Source organism: Ostrea edulis, chromosome 9 (genome assembly GCF_947568905.1).
Source record: "Ostrea edulis chromosome 9, xbOstEdul1.1, whole genome shotgun sequence".
In the NCBI taxonomy this organism is placed as follows: domain Eukaryota; kingdom Metazoa; phylum Mollusca; class Bivalvia; order Ostreida; family Ostreidae; genus Ostrea; species Ostrea edulis.
Genome location: NC_079172.1, coordinates 58,422,041 through 58,444,782, shown reverse-complemented (window position 1 = coordinate 58,444,782; position 22,742 = coordinate 58,422,041). Strand labels below are relative to the sequence as shown.

Here is a 22,742-nt window from a genome sequence, read left to right as displayed (position 1 = left end):
ACGGACTGAATATCCAAACGTTCGTTTGAGTTAGACTGTTCTGAAGAAACGGAAGCTAATATCTGCCTGAAGGGCTTGAGGAATTCTGGGATAGTATGCCTCATCTGATTTGGATGACTACTACAGACGGTGATTAACACGTTTAAGAAAATGCATGTTATATGCACCATTTTGATACAAAATTGATATTCTAGCGTGTTCATTTAATTCTTTCTTTCTTTTTAAATATATTTTTATTTCTACGCCCCGCACACATGTAATTTACATAATTATCGTTAACTTCATTAAAATAGTACCGTTCCCTGTAGATATCACTACACCAGTTGTGAAAACGAGGTCTCTAACCTCTAACTCCTGTCGTACTTCACTGGATTGAAGTTATATGATTCTGGTATGTTTACATAGTAAAAAAAAATGCCACAAATGTATACATAATCATATTAGTACTGTGTACATGTACAGTTAAAGTGACTTCATTGTATATAAAAATTAGTACTTACCATCGCGGATTCATATGAATTAGATATTTCTTTTGTGTCCACATCAGAAACAGCCTTCAAAAAATAATTTTTATCCAAATTAATTTAAACAAGTATACTGTTAAATTCCAAAGAAAAAGAAGTGTAGAAATCTAGTTGTCTAGTAGAATCTTGTGTTGAAAAAAATCCTATCGTCTTAAGTTCACACGTTCATAACCTAAGGAAACTTATATTCAACCTCCCGTGGGGATCCGGTTTAGAATAGGTCCTCAGTACCCCTTTCTTGTCGTAAGAGGCGACTAAATGGTGCGGTCTTTCGGATGAGACCACAAAAACCGAGGCCCCGTGTCATGGCAGGTGTGGCACGATAAAGATCCTTCCCTGCTCAAAAGCCGTAAGCGCCGAGCATAGGCCTAAATTTTGCAGCCCTTCACCGGTAACGGTGACGTCTCCATATGAGTAAAATATTCTCGAGAGGGACGTTAAACAATATTCAATCAATCAATCAAGCTGAAGTATTGAAAGTTGTGAAAATACACTGGATAATGATTTAATATACATATAATTACCTACTGATGGTCTTACATACATGTAATCAATTACTGGTAGTCTTGCCTAGAGACATAGATAAACACATATGTAATTTTGGAGATTAACATACAGATTATTACCTATAACTATAGATTCTGGACACATACACACGTAAACCTGTAATTACCTACATCATCGGAAACCCATGGCCGGTCGCTCTCCATTTACTTACCATGGGGCACAACGCCAGTATTTTCGCTGGAAGGTGTGTCTCGGCTTCTATATACGATTGGTCGCTTTACCATTCCTTATTGGGATATTCAACCAATGAAAAAGCCTTTTATTTCCAGTCCTCGGGAGCATAGAAAAACATGCTTTTGAAGGGAAGATTTTGACTACGTTTAAGTTGGACAAGTTACAAAACTTTCAGCGAGATGCTTTGTCTGCATTATTGAAGCGGAGGGTGTAATTGTGTCTATAAAGACAACGGAGGAAAAAGCCTGTGTTTCCAAGCGTTTACTACTGCGTACGAGTCTATGTACAGGTCTACATGTTCAGCACTCGTAGTATCGCCACTTTTATCCACCATACGGGAACAATGTGTTTTTAATGGACTTGGTATTTCATCGGTTTATATAGGTACAAATTGTATGTTAAACTTACTCGCGTATTAAGTACTGTCGTAATTTGTTCCAGTTGTGTTGTTCGCACAATTTGAACCAGTGAATTATGACCTTCTTTACTTTGCGTAAATACAATTGATGTCTCACCTACGCTAATTACAAAATGACATGTGAACGGGATTGTAAGACCATATCTTAATTCAAATTTGCATCTAATTTTTAAATTGTATCATGCATGGCTGGTTTTAATCACGTGCCATGTAGCAGTGATGATAATTAACATACCAGGGGAGGGTCCAGGCTTCCCAAAATAAGGGGGGGGGAGGCACATGTGAAAGTGAAGTATTAGCCAATATAATCAACCATTTAGGGTGCCAAATCTGGAGTTTGCATCTATATATCTTTGATAGTGGCACAACAAAACACACACACGTTCATGGGCGCCGCCATTACAGCTTACACTTTGAATTCCGGGAATACTTACGGCGATTCCCATTGGTCCTCGATAGGTCACGTAAGGTAATGCATTTAATGAGTTATGCGAAAATATCGGCGTTGTGTCCCACGGGAGGCAAACGGAGAGCGACCGACCGTGGGTTTCCGACGATGAATTACCTATTGATCTATGGAATCCTGGACACATACATATATGTACCTGTAATTACCTTTTGACCTATGGAATTCTGGACACATACTTCTGTAATTACCTATTGGTGACCTTTCTAACTATAAATTCTGAACATATACATACCTGTAATTACCTATTGGTGACCTTTCTAACTATGAATTCTGAACATATACATACCTGTAATTGCCTATTGATGCTTTTCATACCTATGAAATTCCGGACACATACATTTACATATCATATGTGATTAAATCTTAGCACCCTTTGAAAATGGACTTATGATGAGAAATAAGCACAAATTGACCTACCGGTCAAATTAACAAGCTAATGTACAGAATGTATATATGTAGATCAAACTTGTATGGAAATCTGCAATAACTTACATGCCGGGCCATGACCTTTTTGATATTGTCTTGGTATTGAAGAAGTTCAGTACTTCTGTTCTGTTGTCGAATAGAAGCCTCTAATATGGCTGTCTTGCATATCCCAAATGGGTCTGTCTCTAACTCGCTCTGAAAAAAATCATTTGCGCTTTCTTGAATTATAATGAAATATTGTTATTCGGAAACATTTGTCAACGATAAATCTGCCACGTGTTTCATCGCACAGCGTGATTCAAAACTTAACATGGCCCCCTAGTAGCACGACATTACGTGAGATACCATAACGTCAATTGCTACTGAAATCAGAAAACAAGGAATTCCCTTTCCATTGACCTTCATATTTTATATTCAACCTTGAGAACCATTGCGGGCCTGGTGTAAGATATCAATCCATGTTCAATCAAAGTCAAATACAAAGTACCGCAATAAAACGAATGTTGGTTTACAAGGAATATAGGACGAATTATTACAAGGAATATAGGACGAATTATTACAAGGAATATAGGACGAATTATTACAAGAAATATAGGACGAATTATTACAAGGAATATAGGACGAATTATTACAAGGAATATAGGACGAATTATTAGAAGGAATACAGGACGAATTATTACAAGAAATATAGGACGAATTCTTACAACGAATATAGGACGAATTATCATAAGGAATATAGGACGAATTATTACAAGGAATATAGGACGAATTATTACAAGAAATATAGGACGAATTATTGCAAGGAATATAGGACGAATTATTACAAGGAATATAGGACGAATTCTTACAAGAAATATAGGACGAATTATTGCAAGGAATATAGGACGAATTATTACAAGGAATATAGGACGAATTCTTACAAGGAATATAGGACGAATTATTACAAGGAATATAGGACGAATTATTACAGGGAATATAGGAAATATAGGACGAATTATTACAAGGAATATAGGACGAATTCTTACAAGGAATATAGGACGAATTCTTACAAGGAATATAGGACGAATTCTTACAAGGAATATAGGACGAATTATCATAAGGAATATAGGACGAATTATTACAAGGAATATAGGACGAATTATTACAAGGAATATAGGACGAATTATCATAAGGAATATAGGACGAATTATTACAAGGAATATAGGACGAATTCTTACAAGGAATATAGGACGAATTATTGCACGGAATATAGGACGAATTCTTACAAGGAATATAGGACGAATTCTTACAAGGAATATAGGACGAATTATTACAAGGAATATAGGACGAATTATTACAGGGAATATAGGACGAATTATTACAAGGAATATAGGACGAATTATTACAAGAAATATAGGACGAATTCTTACAAGGAATATAGGACGAATTCTTACAAGGAATATAGGACGAATTATCATAAGGAATATAGGACACAATTATTACAAGGAATATAGGACGAATTATTACAAGGAATATAGGACGAATTATTACAAGGAATATAGGACAAATTCTTACAAGGAATATAGGACGAATTAGCCAGCTAGTCACAATCTGCTGCTCCAAAAGATATCTTTCCATATCAGAATTAAGCTATCAGTGAGCCTAATGAGTTCCATATCAGAATTACGCTATCAGTGAGCCTAATGAGTTCCATATCAGAATTACGCTATCAGTGAGTCTAATGAGTTCCATATCAGAATTACGCTATCAGTGAACCTAATGAGTTCCATATCAGAATTACGCTATCAGTGAGCCTAACGAGTTCCATATCAGAATTACGCTATCAGTGAACCTAATGAGTTCCATATCAGAATTACGCTATCAGTGAACCTAATGAGTTCCATATCAGAATTACGCTATCAGTGAGTCTAATGAGTTCCACATCAGAATTACGCTATCAGTGAGCCTAATGAGTTCCATATCAGAATTACGCTATCAGTGAGCCTAATGAGTTCCATATCAGAATTACGCTATCAGTGAGCCTAATGAGTTCCATATCAGAATTACGCTATCAGTGAGCCTAATGAGTTCCATATCAGAATTACGCTATCAGTGAGTCTAATGAGTTCCACATCAGAATTACGCTATCAGTGAGCCTAATGAGTTCCACATCAGAATTACGCTATCAGTGAGCCTAATGAGTTCCATATCAGAATTACGCTATCAGTGAGCCTAATGAGTTCCATATCAGAATTACGCTATCAGTGAGCCTAATGAGGAGGTCGTCAAGAAAATACTGAAGTACATCGAGCAGAGAAAAGTATGTCTACAGAGCACGATGGAGGAGGTCAATATGCTTTCGTTAGCTCGATATAATTTACCTTCTAATTGTACCGAACGATTGTTACATTATTTTATCCATTGTCTTATAAATCCATTCACATATATAATTTCTTGGATAGTGGTGTTTAAATGGCGGTTCCGTGTCAAAAATCACAACCCTTTGACACGCAAAATGCATATGTCACTGTGGTGATGGAAGGAATGGTAAGTTCATTGCGGGCCACTATATGAGCTCCCAAACTGGTACATGCTGGTCAGATTGTATGGCTGAACTATCGCCAATTAAATTAATTGTACTATGTGCAAAAAGTTATGTAGTGATTCATCTTTCCCCCCTTATATACATGTAGACCCCAAATTGATTATAAATATTATACAATTTTGTACGTGTACATTACCTGTTCGATCATAAGGGGGAGAGAGCCTGCAGCCCAATCCCATTGAATAAATATTGTTTAAATCGTAACACAATCAACTAAAAATAAATACTGATTCGAATATTCTAAAGATAGGTTTTAGTAAATGTGCCGTTTAGTTTGTGTCGTATGCTGCTTTTGATGTGTAACCACCAGAGCGTTACTGTTTTAAATAATTTCCTGTCTGTCTTGATATGCAACCCTTGATTACATCAATGATCATAAATAAATGTATGATTTTGCACAACACAATAAACTGTGGTATGCGACATATGGTGATGGTGGTTCATGCACATAGATAATTGATTGTAGGCCTTGTCAAAAGATTTTTAAAACGTTCCAATGCGCAGCAGACAGAAATTTAGACACCCCCCCCAATAATACGACCTTAATTTCAAAGGTAAAGGTCATCGACAGGTCCTGATGGACGCAAAGTATCGTCTTACGGACAGGTCACGAACCGACACATACCATATATCAGAAGCCGTATGTCAAAACATCACAGATGGAGTTTGTTAGAGGAGGAATCAAACCAAAATAATGAAGTTTTTTTGTGATGAATGCACATGTAAGCCATATAAATATGTTTTGCATAAATACATGTTTATGCCTTAAAATTCTGTCAAGTTGATTTGAATAGTAGCAGCAACACTGCGTTGACAAACTTCGTGACCGACCAACCCGACAATAGTTCGTCTTATCATGGGCTGTAATACTCAGTGTTGCCCTCCGGTTAACCGGTTAACAATTAAATATTACTATATACACAAAAACAGACATTAATATCAGTTATATGGAACTAGAATACTACAAAAATAGATGACTGTATGGTGTCACGTAAGCAGGAGAGAAATTACAATAGGTTTATCAAATTAAGAACTAATGGAGTTCTAGATAGATTGCAATCTGAAAGCAGTTTTGAAGATATTCATTTTGATAAAATATCTCTAATTTCTTCAAACCTGAGCATTCAACAGCCACTGTAAGCATTTCTGCACGTCTTCTTTAGCCATCTTTTTCTGTGAAAGAAATAATAAACACACCCTTAATCAGTTTGTTTCTTCCTACGACATGCATTTATTCACATTGCAGGTGGTGGAATTTTAAAATGACCCGTAACACCGTGCAATACATGTTGTCAAGATTAAATTATAGAAGATCTACAGTGTGCACAGATCAATTCATTTGTGTAATTAATTCCTGTTTAAAGGAAAGACTATTGAATAAACATTGCAAAATAAGGTTGGGTAATCCTGCAAAAATGCATTCCATAGCAGAAGTCTAAAAATAGTAACCTGAATGTAAATTGGATGCAAAAAAGTGTTGCTCTAGCTATCGCTCTGTATTCATGAGAAGAATGATGTTGCACAATATGTTGGGTATACACAGAGACACCTCGTGGTCCCCTGGATATCGGTAAAACGCTAACAGCGATTTAAATTACGTATACCGTCTACAGAATGAAAGATATCAAGTTCAAACCTTCCAAATCCTATCATTAAAGTCTTTAAGATAGATGTTTCACTTCAAAGTAAAATGAAAGTGAAGTTTCAAAAGGCAACATATGACTCAAACTCGGCAAACTCTGTGAGATTTTGTGATATTACTCTTTTTGTCAATAGTATATTTGTTGATCATCAAATCATTTCAAAACTTTTAGAATACGTTCGACTTCAATTTATGATAGGAGTGAAATAAACTTAGCTCAATATCAATATATCAAACCAATAAATAAGAATTAAGAATTCATAGGTGGGGTCGTCACAAGTTTTGAGCGGTAAATATGGCGCCGTGGGAGTTGCTTATCTCTGTCTCTGGTGTACATAAATATAGCTGGTTTTCATTATCTCGATCAGACACTGATGGATCGTGCACTGTTCCATATAAACAATAAATATCATTCAATTGCAAATAAGGTATTTTCATCGTAGATTTCTTGATTTGGATAAATTCGTAAAATCGTGTACCTTGAATGTAGAACCGCAACCGCTCTGTTTAAAAAACAACCTTAAATTGTCGGGGTATATGACTCAATTTCCAGCCAACCCCAGCCAGAACAAACTCGCCTAGAGGGGCTGATAAGGTAGTTTTAAATTCGATTGACATTCACAACTGTTACGCAATTAATCATTATCACGACTGAGTCATCAAAACAACTAGTTGCTCAGAATATTCGATTGCTAACATTTAAAAACATATTCAATCGCATACATTTGGAAATTAAAGACAATACTCATCGAAATGGAAGAATAGACAACCAATACTTACTGCAGTGTAAACAAATAGAAGATGTGCAAAAAAATTCAAGTTATAAAAATCAGCTAACACCGAATATACTTAAAAACCGAGATTTTAAGCATTGCACACAAATTTACCTGTTTCGACTTCAAAATAGCACCGCTTGTCACTCAGAGTACAAATAGCACCGCTTGATTTGATTGACATGGTCTACCATTAATATCATATAAACTGAGAGAATCACGTGGATGTCTATTATATGTATACACAGAGAGGGGGAGAATAAACGTACAAAATTGCACGTTATCAAGTTTCAATTTTTGCAACTCCAAACCTTCAGACTTTTCATTTATATCATTTGATGGCGGATCTTGAGCTGAATATATTTTATACAAAAATGTCCCGTTTGGATCATTTTGGAGTTTTCAACCCATTTCTTGGTTGGAAAAAGTACAAACTTGGGTCGCAACCCCTTGGGAATATTCCTGGATCCGCCATTGCTATCTGAAGCTACATATAGTATGCCTGCTTTACCCACTGTGTTTTTATTCTTTGAATTCTTTATTTGCCGTAGATGGTAAATATCAGGAAAACTCATGGAAGCTTGAGAGTTTATTTCCAATAGGTGGGGTCCGGGGGTGTTAGGAGGGCTTTTATTTGGGTTAAACCGTTTTTACATATTTGTATGGTGATGTTTTTCGTGTGACAGAAAACCGGGAAGCTTGGAGGAAAAACACGCGTCGAAGTGGGCTACCACACCTTCTACCACACAATCACTGTTGATAGCGAGGATCGAACCCAGACGGAAAGTGGAGAAACGGGCACCTGTTGTAAGGCCTGTCTATGATCAGAGCGAGTAACTGAACTAAAAAGTGATCGGATGTGCATGTTTTAAACCAATACTGTATGCAGTATGCATCAATGGAAATAGCCCAATCTTTACTTTTGCTTATTAAAATCTACAATTTCCGCATTGCGGATTTTATTTTACATGTTTTACTTAACAGTCAACATATACTAGGACACGTAGCAGACAGTGGGTGCTATAGACTAACCTGTTTTACTTTAGGCTGATCACGTTTCCAATTCAGGGAAAAGCGCAATGCATTCCGGCAGTAAAACCAGATGATAACGACAGTCAACATGACGAAGAAGCCTGCGAACGAAACGATTCCGAAAAAGTCTATCCTAAGCAGCTCTAGAGATAGAACTTATACATAGCAGAGTACAAAGTCCGGTGATAATACGATTAACTTTGAATTACATTCTTTTCAAAATCGATATAAAATGTTCTAATTAAAAACTTGTAAGCGAATTTGATTACTAAACAAAATGATAGTTTAAAGTACCAGTAAAACACAAACATGCTAGGTAAACTGAATAATCCGACACACACTCGAGTCCAATGAAATAGAAATCCTTGTTTTTGAAAGCGTCCATTATTGTCTTGCCGTCAGTAACGCTCCCGGAAGTCTGTCGGCTTTGCCGGTCTCCGAATGCTTCTGTTTGAACGCCTACTTGCTCCACCTCCGCGACGAGTTTATAGCTTCAGGTATACACCGGATTTTTGATAAACGATTAGCAAATATAAAATATTCAATCTATTATCTGTTGCTAAAATAAAGCTCCCCCATACCCAAATGCTTTAGAATTACTTTCGATGTACTAAGAATACTTTGTCTACATATCTTAATACTTTTTCTTTGTTGTCCTTACTAGTTTACGCATAAGGATATTTACTGCCATCGTATTTGATGCATGAAAATATTCTATTAGGTGTTGAAGTTTGTATTGATCGAGCGTATGTAAATGAAAAGTACTTCACAGCTGCTTAATGCAGAATTCAACAACATCATTGTTCAAAATTTTATTTAAATATTATTTCAGGAAGGTCACATCCTTGCTAAAACTCATTTTGATTTCTTGCGATTGCCTGCTTTTGCAAATGATGTTTACCTGGTTAATGTGTTACCCCCTGTGCACGTTCTAATTCATTAAATGGATTTCTTTAAACAGGTTATACCTGTTTACATTACCTTTAAACTGGTTACATAACTTAGTTCTTCGTATTACAGTTTGCAGTGCGTATCATCGCAATTCTAGAACAAAACAATGGCATTTTTGTTGCAATGGTCATCAAACGAAATGGTGACCGTAAATGACAATGACGAGCACTAATGCATTAATCCGGAGCGTTAGCGAGAGGGATCGTACGGAAACCCATAGGTGCAAACTAAGTATTAAAAAGAAAACCTTTGAATTTATGACGAACGAAATCATCTAATTAAGAGCTTAACAATCTAAAATATAAAACAATAAAAAGATATAAAACGAAATCAGTAACTTCAGAAACGAAATTAATTACATAAAACATTGCTAAATGAAAATTAAAATAACTAAATAAAAAACAACGAGATAAAAACAAGTCTCGTTTAACCAGACTCTCGGCTGTTTCCGTAAACTCCAACGAGCGAGAGTCTGGGCTGCGTTCAAGATCGTAGCGACTACATAGTGCTGGGTAACACTACGAAGTTAAACGAATAGCTACGCTAGCACTATGTATAGGGATAACAAGTGTGAATTCATTCAGTGCGTTTAATAGACCTCTACATCTAGCCTATAGCTGCCAGGCTACCTGCTACGTTCAATAGACCTCTACATCTAGTCTATAGCTGCCAGGCTACCCGCTACGTTCAATAGACCTCTACATCTAGTCTATAGCTGCCAGGCTACCCGCTACGTTCAATATACCTCTACATCTAGTCTATAGCTGCCAGACTACCCGCTACGTTCAATAGACCTCTACATCTAGTCTATAGCTGCCAGGCTACCCGCTACGTTCAATAGACCTCTACATCTAGTCTATAGCTGCCAGGCTACCCGCTACGTTCAATAGACCTCTACATCTAGTCTATAGCTGCCAGGCTACCCGCTACGTTCAATAGACCTCTACATCTAGCCTATAGCTGCCAGGCTACCTGCTACGTTCAATAGACCTCTACATCTAGTCTATAGCTGCCAGGCTACCCGCTACGTTCAATAGACCTCTACATCTAGTTTATAGCTGCCAGGCTACCCGCTACGTTCAATAGACCTCTACATCTAGCCTATAGCTGCCAGGCTACCCGCTACGTTCAATAGACCTCTACATCTAGCCTATAGCTGCCAGGCTACCTGCTACGTTCGATAGACCTCTACATCAAACCTAGCTGCCAAGGCTACCTGCTACGATCTTAATCAGCTCTGTCTGCAGCCTAATTTTATCAATGGTCTCCAATAATAATTTTGGGGAAATTGTACACAGGACAATCTTTCTATATCCTGTTGGCAACACTGAAGAGCATCTATCCTGTCAACTTTAAATCGGCAAATCTATGAGATGTACAGTCATGTAGCTTCAATTTTTTCGTTCAAACTTTCATTCATTTAGGTGGTGTGTTCTTTTTAGTCAATCAGATTTTAATAATACCAGAATTTGTTAACCCTTGTTCTGAAATAGCAATTGTTATCGTGAATCTTGTTGGGGTTTACTTTGGCAACATTAAGGAATTACAATACTGGCAAATCTGAATGTACAATGCATTAAAAACCTGAGAGATGAAAACGTGAAGATACATGTAATGATCAGTGATCTCATTACTTCTGTAAATGATACAACATTAAGAGTAGGACAAATACGGACCCCTGGACATAGCAGAGATGTGGTCAAATGTAACGGGGGAAAAAAGCGTGACGTAACGTGTCTTCGCCTGGGATGGAACCCGGTGCGACGTAATGACCCTAAACCACCAGACCAAAGGATGCTGGTGAGATGTATATACATGTATATTAAAAAATGCATGATTGATGAGATATAAAAGAATTATTTGGTTTTTTTTAATTTTTGATCTTAATCGTAAGATTTTTGTGAAGAGGGTAACTGATTCCAGAACCGGTCCCAGGACGTTGGGCCACTTTCTTGTTGGCAATGCATTCTGGGGGATCAATTGACCCGTGGTTCAGCGTACCAGTTGGAGCAGAATGCATTCTGGGGGATCGTTCGACCCGTGGTTCAGTGTACCAGTTGGAGCAGAATGCATTCTGGGGGATCGTTCGACCCGTGGTTCAGTGTACCAGTTGGAGCAGAATGCATTCTGGGGGATCGTTCAACCCGTGGTTCAGTGTACCAGTTGGAGCAGAATGCATTCTGGGGGATCGTTCGACCCGTGGTTCAGTGTACCAGTTGGAGCAGAATGCATTCTGGGGGATCGTTCGACCCGTGGTTCAGTGTACCAGTTGGAGCAGAATGCATTCTGGGGGATCAATCGACCCGTGGTTCAGCGTACCAGTTGGAGCAGAATGTATTCGGGTTAAGATTCAACTCGGTAGGTTAAATGTCTGAGAAGTGTAGCATTATGTGCGTGTATACACGAGTGTTTAGTAACTAACCTAGCGGATCTTTTGGTCTTCTAGGAAGTTTTAGAGGTTTTCATATCAACTGGCATTTTTCAATATTTCTTTTTCGAAAGTTGCTTAAAGTATTTTATTTCGTAATTTAGTGTCATATCAAATGATTTTGTTTTTATTACAATATAAGATTTGAATTTTATTGAATATGTTTTGTACATGTACAAGTATTCAATATTGTAGATATTGTTATATTATCATTTGTAATTATGTGCTTCCGTAGAATTCAGTCGATTAGACACGAAAGAAAATGCTTCGTCACGGATTTTGACCAGGAGTGGAGAAAAATCCCTTGCTTAAGGTGTGAATCATTTCCTACATTGAATTGGAATTAAACTACTGAGACATGACGAACACTTGAGTACCATATCGCCAACCGATATTTTCACATGTCCATGAAGGAAAAATGATTATGCAAAGTGGTTGCCCATCCTCAAGTACCGGTGCCATGAAATAACCAAATGCCTGTGGACTTTAGATCTACCTTCATAACAACCATATTGTCATGAAATGTGTATGATGTATGTGTTAATCTGACATGTTTATATGATAAACTGAGTAAATGAAATCGACGGCCATGTCGCTCTGACTTGATGTTCCACTTGAGAATTGGTAGATTTATCCGAGAATATGATACAGTGTTATAGTGATACATGTTAAAACAGAAATGTTTTTGTGAGGAAAGTATTCCGATTCAAAGTCACCACAAACACAATGCACGCTAACTTTCATTTTGAAATGAAAAGTAGTTTTGTTTGATAACGATTGAATTTTCTGGCAGAATTAAGAGGTGATTCATTTTCTATTCTGTAGATTAATTATTGTGAATGGGGTTCATTTCATTCCAACTCAAAGAACGCCATCAATTACAATTTACATTTTGCTGTAGATAGTTATTTTTACAAAGGTTCATTGAATACAGTTGACTTTCAATGAGATAAAAATTCCAATGAGGCCATTACAGCAGTATGCCGTGATAAAATTGTTGCAAGCAATAAAAAGATTGAAAATACACTTCAAGGTCTGCATGCAAACTTGTCTCAGAGAGAGAGAGAGAAAGAGAGAAAGAGAGAGTTGCAAGATACACTTAGTAAAATTGGGGGTGGGTGGGGATGACACTTGTGGGAGTGAGATAAAGTTCGAGAGTGGATGGTTAAGGATTTTTGCGATTCTGAATGGTAGATTACGGATTTTTGGACTAAAACGATATGTGTCTGAAACAGCATTGTAACAGACTGCACTTATTACTAAATTGGTTCCTACATTGTGTCTATATGACTGGTGTATTACTAAATTGGTTCCTACATTGTGTCTATATGACTTGTGTACTACTAAATTGGTTCCTACATTGTGTCTATATGACTGGTGTATTACTAAATTGGTTCCTACATTGTGTCTATATGACTGGTGTATTACTAAATTGGTTCCTACATTGTGTCTATATGACTGGTGTATTACTAAATTGGTTCCTACATTGTGTCTATATGACTGGTGTATTACTAAATTGGTTCCTACATTGTGTCTATATGACTGGTGTATTACTAAATTGGTTCCTACATTGTGTCTATATGACTGGTGTATTACTAAATTGGTTCCTACATTGTGTCTATATGACTTGTGTATTACTAAATTGGTTCCTACATTGTGTCTATATGACTGGTGTATTACTAAATTGGTTCCTACATTGTGTCTATATGACTGGTGTATTACTAAATTGGTTCCTACATTGTGTCTATATGACTGGTGTATTACTAAATTGGTTCCTACATTGTGTCTATATGACTGGTGTATTACTAAATTGGTTCCTACATTGTGTCTATATGACTGGTGTATTACTAAATTGGTTCCTACATTGTGTCTATATGACTTGTGTATTACTAAATTGGTTCCTACATTGTGTCTATATGACTAGTGTATTACTAAATTGGTTCCTACATTGTGTCTATATGACTGGTGTATTACTAAATTGGTTCCTACATTGTGTCTATATGACTGGTGTATTACTAAACTGGTTCCTACATTGTGTCTATATGACTTGTGTATGAAATGATAATGAGCAATAATTCTCTTCGCAACAAAGAATTTATGTTCATCATTTGGTATATTTATGTTCACGTGACATTCATGATGGTCCCACTTTTGTTCTTTTCTTATTGTGTTGCGTTCTGTTTTTGAGGGTGGGTGGGTGTGAGTGGACAGTGGTAGAGGCAGCAACTACAGCCATATAATATTTAGTTATGTACTATCATATGATTTATCTATTCTATTCTTGGACACAGAGCATACATGATTTTAATATTACATATGACAAATTTCAAAGTGCAATGTTTATAAAAATGATAATAATAAAAAGAAAAGAAGAAATGAATTTGAAGCCAGAACACTAGTATGCACTATTAGTATGAGCTCAAACAATGTTCATAACATGAGACATTTTGAACATGAATAGATAATACTTAGTGTATTACAATTAACTATGTAATCATTAAATATTGAAATGTATGATAAAGTATCCAAGAATATGCCGTTGTCTTTTCTCTATTTTTGGGGTGGGGTGGGGGCAATTACTACAGCCATGTGATATTTCAGAAATATTGAAATGTACAGTAAGATATTCAATAACATTGTGTAGCTTTTAACACTCAATGTTTGCAGTTTCATGGATGACAGCTTCTTAAGTCAAGCGTAAATAAATTTTAACTGTAAAGACATTATCATCAATCGCATCTAACTCACCTGGTGTAGGCACACAGAATAGAGGTGTTTATGATCAACAAAACCTAGCACTAATACTTAGAAGCATACTAAAGACAGCTCGACCTCAATCGGTGAACTTAAAAAACGTCAACCCTGGCAATCCAATTTCCATGAATTTATGAAAATATAATTTCGCTTTGATCTGACATTTGGGAATGAGATAAACTGAAGAAACCACATAAATATAATGCTCTCTTTGTTATTTTTACAATTAACAAAATTTCGATAATAAAAGTGACACTTTTATGCTCCCGCTTGTTCATATAATTAAAATGTATATGAATATCGATGCATTTTTGTAGGATCGAGTTTTCATTGGAATCATTGTAGTTTCTAAATTCAAACAATAATGCTTACAACGACTTACTTGTGAACTCCAAAAGAATTTTTAACAGAATGTAAACATACCGAAAAGGCAGAAAATCCGGCTAATGTTTAAAGAGCCTATCCACAGATTAATGGAGTGGAAAATTCACGCTTTTTATGTATCAGATCTTATTGTTATTTCTACCACCAGTAATCTATGATATCCTCTGACCCAGCTACCAGGTCCACAGACTATAAAACCAAAACGGTCAAATTACCACCATACACACAACAACCATGTGCATTTGAAGAACAGAAAGCTGAAGAAAGACCTACCTGTTAAGATCACCAGGCAGAGAAAAAAGTATGAATTCCGTAAAAAGATATCAATAAAATCCCCGCTTTTTCTGGAGGATTGCCGCCTTAATGTGGTATGTGGTGCGAAGCAAACAGGTAAACTATTTTACATCTGAAGAGTCTGTGCAAACACAGTGTCCTCATTACATCAACAGATAAATATCAAATTCCTAGATCTCCGCCCGTCACATATACCGGTTTTTTCTTCTTTATTACAAAAGTCTCCGATTACAGCTGTGAATGGAACATTATTACATATAAAAAAAAAAATCTCAGGTACTTTGACAGAAAAACACGCCCACAATTCAGACGTTAGTTAACCTTCAGGAAACTATAATTGTTTATATGTCAATTACTCTACGTATTGACAAAATACACATGTATGAAGCCTATCAGATTGATCCGTGTAATGCGATCTTTGTTTGATTGAATTCCTGGCCAAAACTTTAAGGAGCTGCAATAAATAAGCCAACACTTCTTTGTAAGAACAAATCCTTTCAGATCGTTTTATCTAGGTTAAAGTAATCAGAGAACCCACTCCCTTTTATGAAAAAACTCTAAATATACATGTATATAGCGCAGAGAACACTTCAAATTACGACTACAACTGGTCGCATCAACCAATACACACACACAAAATGACTGCACTGATCTAATTTTCTACATTATTTAAACTCGATGTCATATGAACAATGACAACTTCTATACTGCTGTGGATGCACATTTTGTCGATGCCGACTTCCGCATTGTCACTCACATATTGTGTGATGTCAATAAAATGTACGTGTATTACAATTGTAACTGTGATGTATATGCAGTAGAGTAAAACCTACTTGGTATTTCACTCGCCCAATACCTCCTATGGACGGTAAATGAATCCAAATGAATTTGTGCAAAATCTCCTCTGGAGATTTTAAATCGTGAAAATCCACTTTGGCTAGAAACAAAGTCACTGATCAATGTCCATCAATCCGAGATAATCACAATTCCACGTGCATCAATGTCGATCAATCAGAGATAATCACAATTCCACGTGCGATGTATAAACAAGATGTTCAGCAATGCCCCGCAATAATGTCACCCATCAACCTGTCTCCATTGACATATGTAGTACATAGACATTAAAGAACTGGGAGAAAATCGCATTGTTTGAGGTATTTACACCTCATTATAATGAATAATACCTTCTTAAATTTGATACACCTGGTTAAGTGATGTGGACTTCTTACCTGTACGGTCCAACGTAACCACATAATAGCCAACGCTAGCCCAGATTAACTCCAGCAAAACTGCACACAATATTACATATGTTCATTCATACTGGAAGAAAATATATCACAAATGTTGCTAAATTTAGAGCACGTTGTATGTTGGCGGTACACTACGACAGCGCAGACCTTAGGTGAAATATTTGTCAATTTGAGGGATTACATTGCCCTGCATTTTTGTATGGCATATTTGTATTGTCGAGATCATCAGGCGGTTAAGGACGGTCTGCCATTTACAACCCCGTATAATTACCCAGCCTTAAACAAAATTCAATATTGGAGTCTGTTTTTGAATTTATGATTCTAACAGACACTTAAATCTAATGCCTTGCTACGAAATACCGTATCGCCGGGTACCCCATAAATGAATTATCTCCACCTCGGCGATGTAGCGCGGTACGTAGATAAGACAATTAAAGCTTGCATCATGGACTTATTCCGTACCCCAAAACGGTACATCAAACTACAGCGGTAATACCCTAGAAAGATGCTGTGTATTTCTTCCGGAGAGATATGCTAATCATCTGTCCATCATGCATTGTCAATCTTGGGATTTCAAAAATTGACAAAATGTGTACTTGCCTTTCATATACGGTGGCGGAAGTAGAATTACTGTAAAAGATATGCACACCGAAAAGTGAAAGTAGTTTAGTTTATAGTGTGCAATCATGCTTGCATGTATAGCGCATTGCCTGTGTGAACATAAAGAGATACAGTTATCAGAATCATACTCTTGTTATTTATAGTTTTATTTACCCGCCTTTGGCCACTTCATAATATCAAATAAAACTCACGTTTAGTAATCTAATAAAGTAACAAAGTTTATGGGTTAACAATAAATATTTCCTAACAAGTATCCCCGACTTTATGTCCGAATAAAAACATACAAGAAGAAAGAAATCCAAATATAAGGGACAGATGAGAGTGGAGAGGTTGATGGTGAGACTGTTATACACCCGAGCTGAACAGTAAAGCACCTTAAACCAATATTGGTCAAAACAGATACAAGTATTTTTTTTTTTTTTTTTTTAAAGTGACCAGCAGGTTTAGATCATGCAATAAAAGTACAGTGTAGTACATCATGCATGCGCCCTCGCGAAACAACTTGATTGTGCCTTTTTGGGGTGAGTCGGTCGGTCAGTAGACCACGTGTTGTCTGCTTAATATCTTATATATAATACCCTTTGCTTGACAGAAATCAAACTTGTTATCCTGGTTTCTCCTAAAGAGTAGATGACCTCTGTTGATTTTTAAATCACAAGGTCAAAGGTAAGGGGTCAATCTACTCTGGACATAGGGAGACATTGTCCCATCAATATCATAAGAACCCTTTGCTTGACAGACATCAAACTTAGTTCACTAGTTACCCATAAGAAGTAGATGCCCCCTATTGATTTCCAGATGTCAAGGGTCAAACTGGACATAATAAGATATTATTTGCTCGATATCTTAAGAATCCTTTGCTTGGCAGACATCACACTCGGTACACCTTAAGGAGACGATGTCTTCTATCGATTCTGAAGTCACAAAGTCAAAGGTCAATCTGCTATGAGGAAGCTATTATCTGCTCAATATCTTAAGAACCCTTTGCTTGACAGACATCAAACTTGGTACCCTGGTATATTCTAATAAGTAGATGACTCCTATTGATTTTTCAGGTCACAAGGCCTAGGGTCATACTACTTGCCATAAGAAGATATTGTCCGCTCAACATCTTAAAAATCATTTGCTTGACATGTATCAACCTTGGTACACTGGGACCCGCTAAAGAGTAGAGGACACTTCCATTAGTTTTCAATTCACAAGGTCAAATGTCATGGCCCAAATGGCTGGTTATTTGGAAATGTATGTTCAGTATATTGAAAGATCAACTAAGTATAGTGGTTGCCCCTTACTAGTAGATAACCCATATTTCTCACTATCATTATAGACATTCTACCTTTTTAATATTGCCACATGGGGACATATATGTTTCTAAAACATTTCTTGTTTATAGTAATTTTTTAAAACAAATTGCAGTACTACTTTGGTATTTCTAGAAAATCAAGACATCCGGATGATGGAGGTGCGTTCAGTAGTTTATTGAATGCTTGGGTGCGTTCAGTATTCTTTTGAATGCTTGGGTGGGTAAAGGATGCGCACATGAATTATAACGAGTTTAACGAGCAGTCCGAAGACACTCGCGAAGTGATCTCTGAAGATTAGGACAGTTAAAATTCGAGTCTTCACATTCATCCAAGAAATTTTCGACGTCGAATAAAAATTTGATCCTACAATCCGATCAATCGTCCTTTATGATTTCGGAAATTCTCACATCTCATTGATCTTAGATTATGATTATTATTGGCCAAGGCAACGAAAGGCAACATCGATCATAGCTATGACAAGTCGATAATTGTGACGTCATGGAATTTGTTTTGACGCCATTGTGCAAAAGATGAGATGGCAGAGGATAATATTTATATTATTTGTTTTGTGCGACAGAAAATACAAAACCTTTGGATTTTTTTTTTTTTTTTTTTTTTTTTTGCTTTCACAAAAATAGCAACCGCGCATGCCGAGACTCCTGTACTGCGAAACATGGCAACCCCTATCATTGCCTTAGGGTAAGCTTAGCATGCACGGACAAGGTGAAAATCAATCATGTCACTTTACTTGCTATGACAGAAAAATTGTTATGTCCTTTGAAAATATGTGTAAGCTTGTCATCAACTGATCGTAATCAGCTTATCATGACGACTTCTAGGCTTTTGAATGGATTTTAATGTATCGTTACCTTAAAAATGTAGCAAACTTCAATGTACAATTATTCACTAGGTCTATAAGCGAATGCTGCAATATTTAATCATCGATATCGTGTTCAAAACTTGCATATTAGGATTCTATACCGTTCGATGTTGTTTTAATTTGCTCTTCGGAAATACGTCATTGCTACTGAGTTCATAAGGATTAGGCCTACTACTTAAAATCTCAGGATATCACCACCTAACTATTGAATAGGGATTTTTGCAAAAATGCTCTTTCCATGAGCAATCTTCACTGCACGACAGACCTAAACAAAGATCGCCTTCGTCTGGAAGTGCATGAAAGTAGACATACACTTGCATTTATTTTCTAACAAGCTCGGGGAATGGGGTGGGTGAGGGGGGCATCGAACTCGCAATCCCCCTTATGTATTTGCACCTGGAATAGCATCGACCGAGAGTTAAGGTAACAACCCGAACAAATATCTGTCAGTGTAATGAAGATTGCTCAATAGCAAATTTTAAAAAAAATATCTTCGAAAATGTCTATTTAATAGCAAGGTAGTGATATCCGTTATGAAAATCCTTATTTAGCATCAATTTGATATATGTTTTCAAAATCAAATTCGAACAACATCGCACTACATAAAATCCTAATCTATTATAAAATGATGAACTATTTCAGTATTCGCATGAAGTAAATAATTAAACATTAAACTTAAGTTTGCTACACTTTATAAAAATAACCCCTGTTTGTTAACGATACATTGAAATCCATTTAACTGTCTGGAATCAATATTAGCTGATCCTCATATAATACTGTAGCAATTTTGCTATACATGTACATTAGGTATCATGCGCGGATCTAGAAGGGGGGGGGGGTCGGTCCGAACTTTGGAATTTGCAAAGATAAAAAAAATTACAATATAACGATTTATAAGAAAAATGAGTTGACTGTTATTATATAAGGTTCGACCCCCCCCCCCCCCCCCTCTCCTGGACAAAATTTCTGGATCCGCGCCTGGGTATAATACATTAGGTATAAATGTACTAATTTCCGATCAATTAGGCGCATAAGTCCATAAGCTCAGGTCAACAAGATGTGATTTTGCAAGATCAATTGACAGTCGATATGAATATGGGAGTTTACTCAACGTCGAAAATTCATTGCAAGTATATATAGGCCCGAATTTTCTCTGTCCTAATCATTAGATGTGACGGCCATTTGGGCCGGCCGATGAGCTCGTTATTGGATATTATAAACTTACAAATTACAATAATGAAGTAAACATCGATCTAGCATTAAAATTCTTGGTCAATATAATCATTGAAAAAGCGTTTTATTTCTTCTTCTTCCCGAAATAGAAGTATTGAACGAATGAGTTAACTTGTAAAAATGATTTTGTGCATATTGAACTCGATAGGAATACTTTATATGAAAATCAAACCCGATTAGAATGCAATGGAAAACAACCTTCATTTAGAAAGAAGTAATGAAATAAATAGAAATAAAAAGCCTATAAAGCTATACAAATACTGCACGTACTAGAAAGTACTGAGGTTTCAAAATACTGCGAATTTCCTTCAAAAATAACTTTATAGATCACAAAGTAGTGTGATGCAGTACAGGTCGGACATCAGGGTTAACAACATTCAACTGACAAATAAAATCGGGAATGGAATACAGTTATATTGTAACGAGATAAGCACAGGATAGGGAAATCAATGATTTATGGGAGATAACATTTAAAATAAAGGACTATGTATTACACCTTGAAATTGAGTAACAAGGGTAAAAAAAAAAATAAAAAAATATACGAATTGATTCCAACAATATACAACTACCTACTATATTGGCCTGCTCGTAAAACAAAAGTTAAAATGTTCTCTCAACCATTTAGAAATATTAAAGCAGTCTGACACGTCCTCAGCTCCAATACAACATCCAATCATATATTCCATTTAATCAATCAATTTACAAATCAGTAGGATCCAGGATATCTTTGGGGGGGGGGGTGGGTGGAGGTCGAACTTTTGCAAAATAAAACCCAACCCTCTTAAAATGCGCATTATGAACATGATAATTAAAACAGGGGGGGGGGGGTGAGGGAATGAAATACCTACACAACACACACTGCAAATTTAATTTGCTTTTTCAAATATGCCCATGAGACAATAGACGCCGGACGTGAATTCCTAGGTTTTCGTCATGTGGAGGTGTTTTCTGGTATTAGATGTTATTTAGCCAAAGAGACCTGATCAGAACAATACCTGCCTGATGAATGATTGTACAAATTCTTATGGGTCAATTTCTTTTGAATAATAAAGATGCATAGGTGCAAGTCTAGTTAATCCGTCGCCTGGCATAATACTGCGCATGGAGATTTTGATGAATTATAGACCAGAGAAGAATCTTTCTGCCTTTTATGTTGTGATTGGCAATGCACATCCAATGTGAAGACGACTTCATGTTAGCATAAACGTACCAATCAACATAGCTAAAAGACTAAATAGATCACAGAGCTTGTCTGAAGTCGCATTGTTCATATTTACACAATACAGTTTCCCGTCTTTGGGTTCCTCTTCCAATTCCTATAAACCAAGACAAAACAGATAATTTCCCTAAAATTGCAGTTCTGAGGCCAGTTTGGAGAATTCATTGTGTGCAAGATTGGTCAGATAAACAAACAACAAAGAGCATATCGAATATGCTGCCTGGTCCTCTTTCTGAAACCTTGTATCCAATGCCTTAACGAAAAAGTTCAGAAACACAGGTCGATACTAAGTTTTCAGATAATCTGTGGAGACAGCAGTTTTGTGTTGCTGCTTGGAACAAACGCTTGGTTTACCGAATTGATTCATCTCCGACACTCTCTGATACCATAACTGATGCGCCGTCGTATGCTTGATATCCCTTGAGCAATACAAAATTAAGAGTAGGGTAAAAAGGGACCCCTGGACATACCAGAGGTGGGATCAGGTGACTAGGAGGAGTAAGCATCCCAAGCTGACCAGTCCCACCCGCCGTGAGACCTATATCTTGATCAGGTAAACGGAGTTATCCATAGTCAAAATCAGTTTGTAAATAACGGCATCAATTTGTATGAAATATACCCAATAACAGGTGGTAGTGGTACAATATGTAAATTAGATCATTGTAATGACCACAAAATTTGCGAAATGCTGACTTTAAGCGATACTGTTGAAACCCCTGTAACATCAACTTATTTGTCAGTAGCTTTCCTCGATTTGAAACTGACCATACACAGATCAATCTCTTGCGTATCGAATCAGTTGAGAGCCATAAACG

At 36.6% G+C, this 22,742-nt stretch overlaps 1 protein-coding gene and 1 long non-coding RNA gene across 8 annotated transcripts in view; one reads left to right on the top strand and one right to left on the bottom strand.

Annotated features, from left to right (window-relative positions):
• LOC125658065 (uncharacterized) overlaps nt 1–16,788 on the bottom strand; it is a 30,645-nt gene extending 13,857 nt beyond the window's left edge. Inside the window, exons 1-5 of one of the 7 annotated variants that reach the window (XM_048889135.2) lie at nt 8,904–9,874; nt 8,610–8,710; nt 6,279–6,335; nt 2,645–2,773; nt 501–554 (exon numbers count right to left, since the gene is read on the bottom strand). In XM_048889135.2, coding sequence (XP_048745092.1) covers nt 501–554; nt 2,645–2,773; nt 6,279–6,335; nt 8,610–8,710; nt 8,904–8,994 — 432 coding nt within the window. In that variant the 5' untranslated portion in view covers nt 8,995–9,874. Of the gene's footprint in view, nt 1–500; nt 555–2,644; nt 2,774–6,278; nt 6,336–7,283; nt 7,363–8,609; nt 8,711–8,903; nt 9,875–15,124; nt 15,150–15,399; nt 15,549–16,649 lie in introns of those variants that run through there. The other 6 variants (XM_048889137.2, XM_048889139.2, XM_048889140.2 and 3 more) reach the window with 6 other exon arrangements.
• LOC130050237 (uncharacterized) lies at nt 11,749–13,045 on the top strand. The gene is made up of 2 exons (XR_008798674.1): nt 11,749–11,918; nt 12,224–13,045. It is a non-coding gene; the product is annotated as an uncharacterized LOC130050237 (long non-coding RNA).
• Nucleotides 16,789–22,742: the final 5,954 nt, after the last annotated feature.